Here is a 12,584-nt window from a genome sequence, read left to right as displayed (position 1 = left end):
AGAGATATACCATGCTACAGTTTAACAAGGATTCACCATTCAGACATGATGACCAGGGCCCCGTTCCACAAAGCAATTGTAGCGCTAAGACGATCGTAACTCCCATACTTTAACATAGACTTACGGCAGTCTTAGCGCTAAGATAGCTTGGTGGAAGGGGGCCCAGTCCTTGTTTTTAATCCCCTTTTTGCCAGGTGCAAGGTAACATCAAGTACAATACTTTAATGTCTTTTGATGCGTATGGACAGAGAATGAGTCTAGCAGATTAGAGACAAGATTGCTGGGTAGCATGTCCTGTGATTAGCAACAGTAAGAATCATGGGATATCTTGCAGACAGGAACAGACTATTGCTGCACTATATCATGGGGGCCTGGACCACACAGACCTGTGGATGATAGCGTGAGCATGCCCAACTGCCACAAGACACTGCCACATCATCAAAGAAAATAAATGAACTAGTTCTCAGGCAAATGCTTTTGAAAATATTGTGTGAGCGAGCAGTGTTTTTTTCCCCTGATTCAAGCAAGTATGTAATCAAATTTTGTTTACAATAATTTTGGCAAAATCATGTCATTCTTAAGTATTGTATATGTTCACCGTTAGTGACGTGTGTTCCAGACACAGAATATTTAAAGATTTTTTATTTTTTTTGCGAAACATGCAACAGGCTTCATGATGATGCAGGCAGTGTCTCAGAACCAAGACTACCGTATTCGACCTAATAAGCGCCCCGCACTAATAAGTGCCCACAGCGATATTTGCTAATATGTTGGCTAGTGAACAATCCCAATTAGCACCACTTCCTATTGATCAATGTACACAAGACTTATTTATTTGTGTATAATACGCACTCATGTGTTATAAAGGGGCGGTCGGGTAGCCTAGTGGTTAAAGCGTTCGCTCATCACACCGATTCCCGAAATGGGTACAATGTGTGAAGCCCATTTCTGGTGTCCCCCGCCGTGATATTGCTGGAATATTGCTAAAAGCGGCGTAAAACCATACTCACTCACTCGTGTGTTATTAACTTATAAGCAACCTTAATTATGGGCAATTAAATTCTGGAAAAACATATGTCGTATATAAACATTTCAGGCTGTCAGCATAAACCACGAAATTTACGGTCTAATCAGAGCCCCCTCCTAATTTTGAGAGCGCCCTTGGCGCTTATTACGTCGAATACTGTATTACTATTTTTTGCCTAACCCTGTCAGTGAAGCAAACTTGCAGGGACAACATTTACCCACTTGTTGACCTTTGAGCAAACATGAAATTCTGCTCGAAGTGGCACTAAACATGCTCACTCAAGTATGGTGTGACGAGGTTTCAGCACTGTTTCAGTGTCATATCTTACTGTTGGATCCCACAAGGGATCCATGAACCCTAGTTCTGGTGTGGGGCGGCAATATCGTGTATATTCAAATGTCATTATCAGGCTTTCCTCCAGCATTCAGCTGACACACCGAGATATAACTACGTTTGTAACTAACACTTCTATAATGAACTTATTTTTTGGTTCCGACCATTTGTTGTATATATGCTGTATGTATGTATAACAAACAATGGTTATTACAAACTAAAATGAGTGGTCCCCTCGTGTTCATTATGACTGTAGTTTACTGTACTTCTCACAGCAGCATCAAACCCGTCACACTCTCAACTGTCATTTCCGAGTATAAATCAACAAATGGTCGAATTGTACAATTTTATTTTCTACATCTACTCCACGAGGAAGACAAACATTGATACAAAAATAAAGAATAACTTAACAGGATACTTAACATGCTTTAGGACACACGTCCAATTGGAAACGTCAGCACTTCACTAGTAAGGCATAAAAAAATTTAAGAATTGGTTCTCAGGCAATGTTATTTTTAAATATAGTGCTGGTGGGCGGTGTAATTTTTTGTTGTGGTTCAAACTAGTATGTAACCATATAAACAGTTATGTAACCAAATAAACAGTTTTGTAATCAGATAAACAACTGTGTACAATCAACCTGGGAAAGGGCCTCCCCACATAAATGAATTCCTTAACGAGTAAAATACTGGAATACAGTATTTGACAACTGTTGGACTTGGAATATTTAAGGATTTTTTAATATTTTATTAAAAATGGAAATAATAATGAATTGTGCGGCGAACTTTACGATAATGATGGCGGTGCCTGAGAACCAAGACTATTATATTTTTTTTAACCTAATTAACAACATCTCCACAGAGATGATACCCCACAATGCTACAAGAACAGCTGAGCACGTGGATCTCAAAACAAGTGTTCCTTTGTACACTGACAGCGGCAACAAAAGGTCACGGAGTGATGTTGCAAATGAAGCACACTTACTGGACCTGAGTCTCCAAACATCTCTACTGATGTAGATGGTATCTTTCCAACTCTTGTCCACCTAATGCATCAAGTCTTGTCACACACAAGATTTTTAAACAAGGCAAGACCAGTAACTTAGTCTTTAGCCACTAGTGAAAAAACGGACTCAAGTAAAGTTTCTTTTGGTCTAGTATGGTATAAGTCCACACATTAGCACTAAGATCAACCGAAAATGATGTCAAGTGACAGGTTCAGGCAAGCAGTTCAAATGTTTGAGGCAGACTGTTAACTTGAAACATTATCAAATGTCTATGACTATTCCAACATGAATAATAAATGAAAATTGCTTATCACTGTTATTTGGGTCTAAACCAGGGACGTCAATTGTCTTGTCTCGTCAACGATCAAAATACCGATAAAGACCCGAAATGTTACTGGCCACGAAAAGCTAGACTATGATCAGAGTGTGTGTGAGAGTATATAGTGCTGCAGTCAGCCACGTTCCACGCACACGGGTGGTTAACATTAGAGGATGATGATGATGATGATGATGATGACACACATTCTGCCAGACCACACACGCAACATTGTCACCTTAGTGACCTACATATTTCTTACAATGAACATTGGGACTTCTTTTGCCCCAGAACTTCAATTTGAATACGGTAATTTAAATCCTGCTGCAGACGAAAAAAGAATGTATTGTTGGCTAACTACTAATACATTCTCCAATCAGGAACTGCAGACCTGGACTCAAGACTGAGATCACGGGTGAAAGCTGCTGGAACAGAAACAGACCCTTGACCAAAGAGGATGGAAAATGTGTCGAGTCCTTTGCGTTAGCTGCCATCGTTGTATAGGATGTTGACCTGACATGATTCAATGGAATTTATACACATGAGAACTGAATTATGAGCATGAATCATTGTGAATCATTCCCACATTCACACAGCATTATGTACAGCGCAAAGTAAACTGAACACAAACTCTCAAATTGCTACTATCTACATATGAGGCAGGGAGATGCCTTTCTGCATAAAGCCTTTTATTTAAATCTTAGAGAAAAAAACCCTGAATATGTTGAACCCATATCACGTTTTCAAACAGAAAATGCTTCAATGTTTCAATTGTTTGAGAACCAGTTGTTTTCAATTTCTAATCGTGGGTAACTGAAGTTGCAGCTGGCTCCAAGACAACAATGGTCATAGTGAACCAACTTAGCTGCAGCACTCTCTACTAAAGGATTGGTGGTCCAGTGATCATGCCATGCCTATCCAACAGCGGCCATAGGCAGGTGTCATACTCTCGCAACAGACAACTGAGAAAAACTAGGTACTTCCAGCTATTGTCCTCGATAATGCTCCTCACTTCTTTCTGACTGGCTTCTCTAAAGCTACACCTTTAACAAGAACTGACAAGAAAGGATGTTCAGATATCAGTGTGTGTGGAGACAAAACCTTAAATATATACGTCTCCAAGTTCTTGTACATGAAACTGTGTTAATTTATGGAAATCTGAAGATTAAATGAATTGAAATTTGTAGTTCCGTGAAGGGAAATTGAGTTTAAATGTATGGAAATTGAAGGTGGTGAATATAAGTCAGATGTATGAGAACTTAATTATGCAACCAACATGGGTACTAAGAAGTCATCCTCAGATGTAAAATTTTGCATTTCGAGTTCTTGAACTCTAGCGATGATCTGTCGACCACATTCAAGTTTCTTTGAATTCCCGAGTAGTGCTGACAATGTCACTGAGAGAGCACCAAGGCATCGCACATGAATTCCCACGATCAGGCAGTACCAAGCTATACTCCCTTGTGCCCGACACTGCTGACAGACATGGAGTCTTTACATGAACATAATGGTGGCGGTGGTCATGTTTCTAGGAGGTGGTGATAGGTGGCGCTGCTGGGGGCCGCGTCGGGAGGGCGTAGGGGGCTCCGAGAAACTGGTCTGCTATCCGTCCTGCCTCTCTCAGTCCACTCAGCAGAGCTCCATGCACTGTCGCAGGATAGTTCCTGATTGTGTGTTCCCCCGCGAAGAATAGACGTGGTAGACTTCCTTGTTGTGGTGACACTGGCGTGGCAAGGAGGTCATAATCGTTGCCTGGACAGAACAGAAAAAATATATGTCACAATACTGTCTAAAAACTGTTTTTTTTTTTTTAATGTTGCATTCAGCAATATTTCAGCATTTTGATAGAGGCCTGTAAATAATTGGAAACCAGTGATTAATATCATGAGCAATGTCCCATTCCATGAGGTTAGGAGAGGTGAAATTGGGTTTAATGTCGCATCTAAGATTATTGCACTTAAATAGCGACATGCATGTATGTGTGTGTGTGGCTGCTTGTACTTACTTTATAGTGCTAGCCCACTGAGATACCATGCCACAGTTTAACATGAATACCCCACTCAGACACAGTATACTGACTTCGAGACGACCAGTCCTTGTTTAAGCCCCTTAATGCCGAGCGCCAGACAGGGTAACAACAAGTACCATCTTTTAACGTATGTTGGTATGACGCGGTCGGGCAGATGCTCTACCACTAGACCACGGAGGCGGTCCCCATTCCATGAGGATTTTTGTTAGAAATAGAACGTTTAATTGAAAATGAATAATTATTTTCACAACACATTTGTTTATGACATCGAGCATGTACAGCGACCAATTTTCCTTTGGGGTGGGGTGTGTGTTCTAAGACATGATGCAAAACAAGTTTCTCCCAAGTATTTATGGAAAAGTTATTTTGTCACCAAATCCAAGTATAAATGATAGGATGTAGCTCACCTGACGATCCTGCTGCAACATAGGAGTACGAGCCTCTTGACCAAGGGTCAGCTCGCCACCTGGTCACTAGCGTCTCCTTCGGCTGAAACACCAGGGAAATACAGTCACATGTGTGGAAGCTAACTACTACATTTTCAGAGGAACGCAGCTTAATTCTTCTAGTCAGAAAGTCTTTGTTCTTTCATTCTGCCATTGCATGTACATGTTCACCAGATTGGGAATCAAACCCAGGTATTTAGTATAACAAGGAAACACATTAATCACTGGGCTCCCATACAAATAAGCGTTACATCCTACCAAAGGTAATGGCGGCTACAACATTTTCTGTAAATCTCAAGGTCCTGTGTTAGAAATTACCAATTGCCAGTCTCAGACACTTATCGCTGTTTTTTGTCAAAGGGAAGAACTTATTTCAATCTTGATCTCTTTTTTTCAGATTCCCTTGCTGTAACTCTGGTTAAGTTGAAACATTTGCATGTAAATTCTTTAGTGTGGCTTAAAAAATCAAGTGTTTACCTGAGGTACAGCGTTGTTGCCAAAGATGCCCTTGAGGACTGCGATGCACCGACCCACGATGACATCATCGCTGACATTCTCCATGATGGCTGCCGCCTCGCCAGCCACCAGCGCCAGCAGCACCGGCGCCTTGTACAGGTTCCAGAACAGGAAGAGCTCACCACGACTAGCTGTTGTGCTGCCTACGTGTCCGAACAGGTTGGCATTGGGGTCCCAGAACACTCGGTCAAAACACAGCACAACCTACGACACAACAGATGACAGTGTTAGTCTGTGGTCAAAACACATCACAACCTACGACACAACAGATGACAGTGTTAGTCTGTGGTCCAAACACAGCACAACCTACGACACAACATATGTCAGTGTTAGTCTGTGGTCAAAACACAGCACAACCTACGACACAACAGATGACAGTGTTAGTCTGTGGTCAAAACACAGCACAACCTACGACACAACATAGATGACAGTGTTAGTCTGTGGTCAAAACACAGCACAACCTACGACACAACAGGTGACAGTGTTAGTCTGTGGTCCAAACACAGCACAACCTACGACACAACAGATGTCAGTGTTAGTCTGTGGTCAAAACACAGCACAACCTACGACACAACAGATGACAGTGTTAGTCTGTGGTCAAAACACAGCACAACCTACGACACAACATAGATGACAGTGTTAGTCTGTGGTCAAAACACAGCACAACCTACGACACAACAGATGACAGTGTTAGTCTGTGGTCAAAACACAGCACAACCTACGACACAACATAGATGACAGTGTTAGTCTGTGGTCAAAACACAGCACAACCTACGACACAACATAGATGACAGTGTTAGTCTGTGGTCAAAACACAGCACAACCTATGACACAACAAATGACAGTGTTAGTCTGTGGTCAAAACACAGCACAACCTACGACACAACAAATGACAGTGTTAGTCTGTGGTCAAAACACAGCACAACCCATGACACAACAGAGATGATAGCTGTGGTCAAAGTGAGTGAGTGAGTGAGTGAGTGAGTGAGTGAGTGAGTGAGTGAGTGAGTGAGTATGGTTTTATGCCGCTTTTAGCAATATTCCAGCAATTTCACGGTGGGGGGACACCACAAATAGGCTTCACACATTGTACCCATGTGGGGAATTGAACTCGGGTCTTCGGCGTGACGCGCGAACGCTTTAACCACTAGGCTACCTGACCGCCCCAGCTGTGGTCAAAACACAGCACCACCCAGGACACAAGATGGCAACCCCTTATTCTCTCCTGCCTGCTAACAAAGACCTCCTCAAGCAAAAAGGGTATGATTCCTCTCTCCAAAGGCTGGTGTGTATGATACACAAGAAATATGCATATGAGCACTGTGCAGTAACAAGTATCATCATAGATTCTTTTAAATATAAAAAGACATCTTAATTTTTTATTTCCCCTCCTGTCGTTTTGGGATATGATTCGATAAAAACATTATGAACTTGGTCAGGATCTCATGTCGGGCCTGTAGTTTTCAAATTTGTGCCAGTCCTTATTGCCCGCAGTATATACATGTGTCGATTTATTTGTCACAATAAGTTGCAGTTATTTTAATCAGAGCCTGCAGCTTCTAAAGTCTGTGGGTTCTGATGGCCATTTTTCTTATTTGAAACACTGACTATGGCACCACGGACCTGTAAGTGACACATACCTTGTTGAGGTTACCAAATCCCAGTCTCTTGATGGCTGCAGCCTTCCAGTCGGGCAGCGGAGGCAGGAACTGGGGGCTGTTGATGCCGCTGTTCCTCATGCTCTCCTTCAACACCCCCAGCGGCAGCGTGGACAGCACCGCGTCCGCCTTGTAGGTCTGAGGGTTCATGTTCACCCGAGAGTTACCCGTCGTCACCTCCACACCTGGAGTCAAGGAATCACCGATCGCATGGAATCAGGATATGGTAGTCTCAATGACAGGCAAGATATCTACTTGCTTGATAACTGTCAGTATCTACACCGTAACGTCACACTCATTGTAATAAAGAAGTTGTATATCCATACACCTGTCTCCTTTGTTCATCGTACTAACTTCTAAATGCCACTTCAAGTAGATATCCAGTAGCTCTGTATTGTTTAATGCTGCATTACATTTCCGAATTCCTGTAAACAGTTTAGTCTGGACCAGACAAACCAGTGATTAATGACACAATCTACTCGGTCGGGGGAACAATGACTGTTAACCACCCCATTATCATATCGTGCCAAATGTTTTGCAGTGTAACACCAACACATTGGGAAAACCACAGCCTAAACTGTGTGATCACATTTTCTGGAATGGAAGTCGCCAATTTGAAACTAGTGCCGCAATGCTTAAGAAAGCTGCTTTCTTAGTGGCTAATGTCGACTTCCTGTAGTGGGCAGATGTCAAGACTACTGAACTTGTAACAGCCGTTTGGGTGATAGATTGTATTGTGCTAGTAGATGTACCCATAATCAACAATCAGTAGTTTTATGCATAGGAGAAAGATTCTTAAGAATTTCCAAATTGTTTCCATGGAAAACACAAGAAATGGAAAACAAATATTGAAAAATATGAAAAGGCAAAAGTTGAGCATTTGGTCATTGCACATGTCTAGTTTCATGCAAAAATAGTTATAAGTTTGAGAGTAATGGCTTGGAAACGAAGTCTAGAGTTCATAGAGACAAAGTCCAAGTTGTTTCCATCGAAATGTAACAAAATTACTAATTTCAAAATAGCAAAAGTTAAGTTTGCAAAATAGTTAAACTGATGTGCAGTCCACATGCATTGAAAAATGCAGGAAGGTTTTCAAGTTATGGCCCGGAAACAAACCCTAGCCTTGTTTGAGAGTCGAAATTGTTTCTATAGAAAAAAAAAAAATACAATTTAGAAAAATTTCAATACAGGAAAAGGTACCTTTTGAGCAATGCATATGCAAAGTTTCCGTGAAGAACATTGAACGGGAATCGAACCGATAACAATATGTCTCCCCTCCCTTCAGAGTGAACATGTGTACTTCAACGTGACCAATTATGGGTAAATAAAAAAGGTATAATTTTGGTTTGTGTTTATGAGAACGATTTCAAATGGATACATATCTATAGCTTTGATAGAAAGCTGTGTAAATAAACTTCCCTACCTTGTGGTGTATAGCGGATCTGTCGGACTGAAGTGTTGAGCTTGATGTCGAGTCCTTCAGCCAGAGCTACAGGTACGCATGAGTAGCCGTTCCGTACTGCAGAGAGAATATAAAGAACCCATTTGAAAGATAATTCATGAACCTGCAGCAACTTCATCCTATCCTCCTCACCACTTGGTTCTCCAAATATCAGAGTGAGTGAGTTGAGTTTAATGACACATTGAACAGTATTCCAGTAATATCACAGTGCGTCAGCTTGATGTTAGAGGAAAGTCTGAAGTGATGAATGTCTCAGATACTTACAGCTGAAACCCAAAAGCTCGATATGGTGACATGATGGTGACAAACCTTGAGGCGAACCGGGAGTTGAACCCACAATCATAGCTTTCTGGCGTGCCAAAGGGACGCAACTCTGCACAGCGTTTACGGACGCTTATACGACTGGGCCACCCGTGCCCCTCATATTGTAGAAGCGAATGAGCAATTATGAGGCATTACCCCACTTTTAGCAAGTTCCAACAATATCCTAGCAGAGGACACTGAACACATGCTAGTCATGCGGGGAATCAAACCCAGGCCGTGGGCATGGTAAGCAAACACTTACGTGACTTAACCACTGGGCCACCCCACCGCCTCAAATCTCAGCATAACCTTATATTTGGTTTGCTATTATGCCTGAGTCTATTTTGTGTATTTATTGGTTATTATCTTGAAACATTTCCCCATCACAGACTCCAGTCTACACAACTATGATTGTGGGTTCGAATCCCGGTTCACCCCGATTATGTTTCTAGGTTTGTCAGCACCATACCCGTGCTTGTGGGTATCACCAAAGTGGTAAACTTCTGAGACCTGCATCACTTCGGGCTTTCCTTCCACATTAAGCTGACATGCCGCAATATAACTGGAATAATGTTAACTCACTCACTCACTCACTCACCTAGTCTACATAAAAAACAGGAAGTCTCTTCTATAGATGCTACGCAAATAGATGGCTGGGGCCTTCAGAATAATTATTTGATTGTCACAGGAGAAGTTGGTTAAAACAATAACAAGTTATGTCACAGATGACAACTTGTATTTACACAGTGGCGACATTTGCAGATGCATTTTAAGCATGGCAAGTGTCAGTATCTGCATGGAACCAGTGTAAACAAAGAGTTGTCGTCAATGACATCGTACAATTATTGAATTCATAGAAAGATCTAATGGACCCCCATAAAGCAATTTCGAACAATGACAAAGTCTGAGGTTGATATAGCTTTTTCCTGGTACATAACAGCAGGTACTGACCTTATGTAATGTTTATAATTGTATAATTACATAATAGTGAGTGAGTGAGTTGGGTTTAACGCTGCTTTCAACAGTATTCCAGTCATATCACGGCGTGTCAGCTTAATGTGGGAGGAAAGCCCAAAGTGATGCAGGTCTCAGACGTTTACCACTTCGGTGAAACCCACGAGCACGGGTATGGTGCTGACAAACCTAGAAACATAATCGGGGCGAAACGGGATTTGAACCCACAATCATAGGTTTCTGGCGTGCCCAAGGAATGCAACTCTGCACAGCGAATCGCGGCGCCTTAGACGACTGGGCCACCCGTGCCCCCCTAATTACATAATAAATAGAGCCGATTCAACATATAATCAGACCTCACTTGGAGTCAATAAGCGTTTCTGTCAAATGACATGTGACTGCTTCTTGGGCAATGAATATTTCTTGGGCAATAAATTTGGCTTAATTAATATTGGTGATACTGTCAAATACTGTAAATCATGAAATTAATGTGCCACGAAATTAATGCATACACAAGTATCAAAACAAAAATGTGTCACTTTATTAATAAGAGACACCCTACTTCCAATTTTGAATTCAAACTGGATAATACTACTATAAGCATGACAAAAAAACATATAAAAAAATGATAAAAAAACCCAAACCACTGATTGCTATTGGGGTGAACCCTGCCGTCATCTCACATCTTACAAGCTGATGCTGTCATTGAAACAACACACTAGGCCCCACATATGTTTCTCACAATTAAAAACAGAGACAGGATGAACTCATTCGTGTCAGCTCAAGATCACTGTGAGTGGCCAAGAACAAAGAAACTGTCTTGCATGTGTGGCACCAGTCTGGACTATCTGACAAGCTTCAGTGAGCATGACGATATCAATGTTGTTGACACTGCATGACGATATCAATGTTGTTGACATCTGACAGTGAGTTTGGATGGCGAATTTGGATGACAAATGCATGATAAAAATGCGACATTTAATTAATGCCAGCTACTAACAGTCACATTTTTAGAATTAATTTACAGTATAGCAATATTAGATCTGAACCCAGTTCACTTTGAATGCTAAATGTTGGCAACAGACAAACCTACATGACAGAAATGAAAGAAATGAAAATGGTGACAATCACAAAATGCCAGCACGATACCTGTTAAATGGCTTCCTGAGAATTCAAAGTCATCGTCCTGGTCCCAGTGTTTCAGTGAAAGAGTCGTGAGTGGTGTCGCATTGGCAAACTCGAGATTAGCAAAATGCCAGTCCAGGATCTGGCGGTCTCGAGACGACAGGTACACATCACTGAAACACAAGCACACCACTGCATCACCTCTCCAACACCAACATCAGTCATCCATATCCACCAACACCCTTGCATGATTAAATAAAAAAGTTTGATTTCTGTGAAAACAATAGACACCAGTCTTACCACTCCTGACCCGTGAAGATCAGGGCTACAATAGGTCTTCAGCAACCCATGCTTGCCGTAAAAGGTGACTAACAGGATCGGGTGGTCAGGCTTGCTGACTTGGTTGATGCATTTCATCATATCCCAAATGCGTAGATCGATGCTCATGATATCAATCACTGGATTGTCTCAGTCATTTCCTGACCGCTGTCATATAGCTGGAATATTGCTGAGTGCGGAGTTAAACAACAAACAAAATCATTACACTTCCAATGTTTTTTGTGTGAAATAATGAAAGGTTTGGGTTGTATGGTGGGCTCAGAAACAACAGGGAGAAGAACATATCCACAACAACATAATGGTACAGTGTTTATCATCTGCCCATGCCACCAGATAGGCAGGCCTGACAGCACTGCTGACTTGTACCGAGAATATAAATGTCTTGACGCTGATTAGGAAGTTCACCTGATGCTATGGAGGGGTGGTCTTATCTTCATGCAGACAGGTAAAGCTGTAGGTTGTCTACACAGATAAACCTTATATTTTCTGATTGCTGCTTTGTGTTCTTTAAGTCGCAAATCCCTCTTGAATATCCATACACCCAAAAAATCAGAAAAGGTCTTGCCTAACTTGTCAGAAATATTTTATTGAGATTGTACAACCAATATTAGGGGACAGAATTAAACTTACCTCGGTGGATTGGACTCAAGTTCGTTTAATTTTTCTTCAATTTCTTTCTGTTGAGCTTGAAATAGTTCGAATTCCTGTCGAAACATACAAAGAAAAATGATTACTGAAAATAACATTGAAGGTGTAGAAACAGTGATGGACAATGTGAGACCTCCTCTCTATATTCTGCACTGAGATATGAGTTCATTCACTTTACAGAATGCGTTGTGATCTTGGGAGTTCACTCACTTAACAGGCTGCATGAGATCTCGGAGTTTACTCACCTTACAGGCAGCATTGAGATCTTGGAGTTTACTCACCTTACAGGCTGCATTGAGATCTCGGAGTTCACTCACCTTACAGGCAGCATTGAGATCTCGGAGTTTACTCACCTTACAGGCAGCATTTAGATCTCGGAGTTTACTCACCTTACAGGCAGCATTTAGATCTCGGAGTTCACT

The 12,584-nt window shown here is 41.6% G+C and overlaps 1 protein-coding gene across 2 annotated transcripts in view; it reads right to left on the bottom strand.

Annotated features, from left to right (window-relative positions):
* Positions 1-2,807: 2,807 nt before the first annotated feature.
* LOC139474261 (lysine-specific histone demethylase 1A-like) overlaps positions 2,808-12,584 on the bottom strand; it is a 29,823-nt gene continuing 20,046 nt past the window's right edge. For both annotated transcript variants that reach the window (XM_071257191.1, XM_071257192.1), the window contains exons 12-18: positions 12,145-12,218; positions 11,200-11,348; positions 8,755-8,850; positions 7,314-7,516; positions 5,635-5,877; positions 5,119-5,200; positions 2,808-4,434 (exon numbers count right to left, since the gene is read on the bottom strand). In XM_071257191.1, coding sequence (XP_071113292.1) covers positions 4,211-4,434; positions 5,119-5,200; positions 5,635-5,877; positions 7,314-7,516; positions 8,755-8,850; positions 11,200-11,348; positions 12,145-12,218 — 1,071 coding nt within the window. In that variant the 3' untranslated portion in view covers positions 2,808-4,210. The remainder of the gene's footprint in view (positions 4,435-5,118; positions 5,201-5,634; positions 5,878-7,313; positions 7,517-8,754; positions 8,851-11,199; positions 11,349-12,144; positions 12,219-12,584) is intronic.

The sequence above is a fragment of the Haliotis cracherodii genome, unplaced genomic scaffold, assembly GCF_022045235.1.
Source record: "Haliotis cracherodii isolate W230 unplaced genomic scaffold, xgHalCrac1.p SCAF_3, whole genome shotgun sequence".
NCBI lineage: Eukaryota > Metazoa > Mollusca > Gastropoda > Lepetellida > Haliotidae > Haliotis > Haliotis cracherodii.
This window is presented reverse-complemented; position numbering and strand designations above follow the sequence as displayed.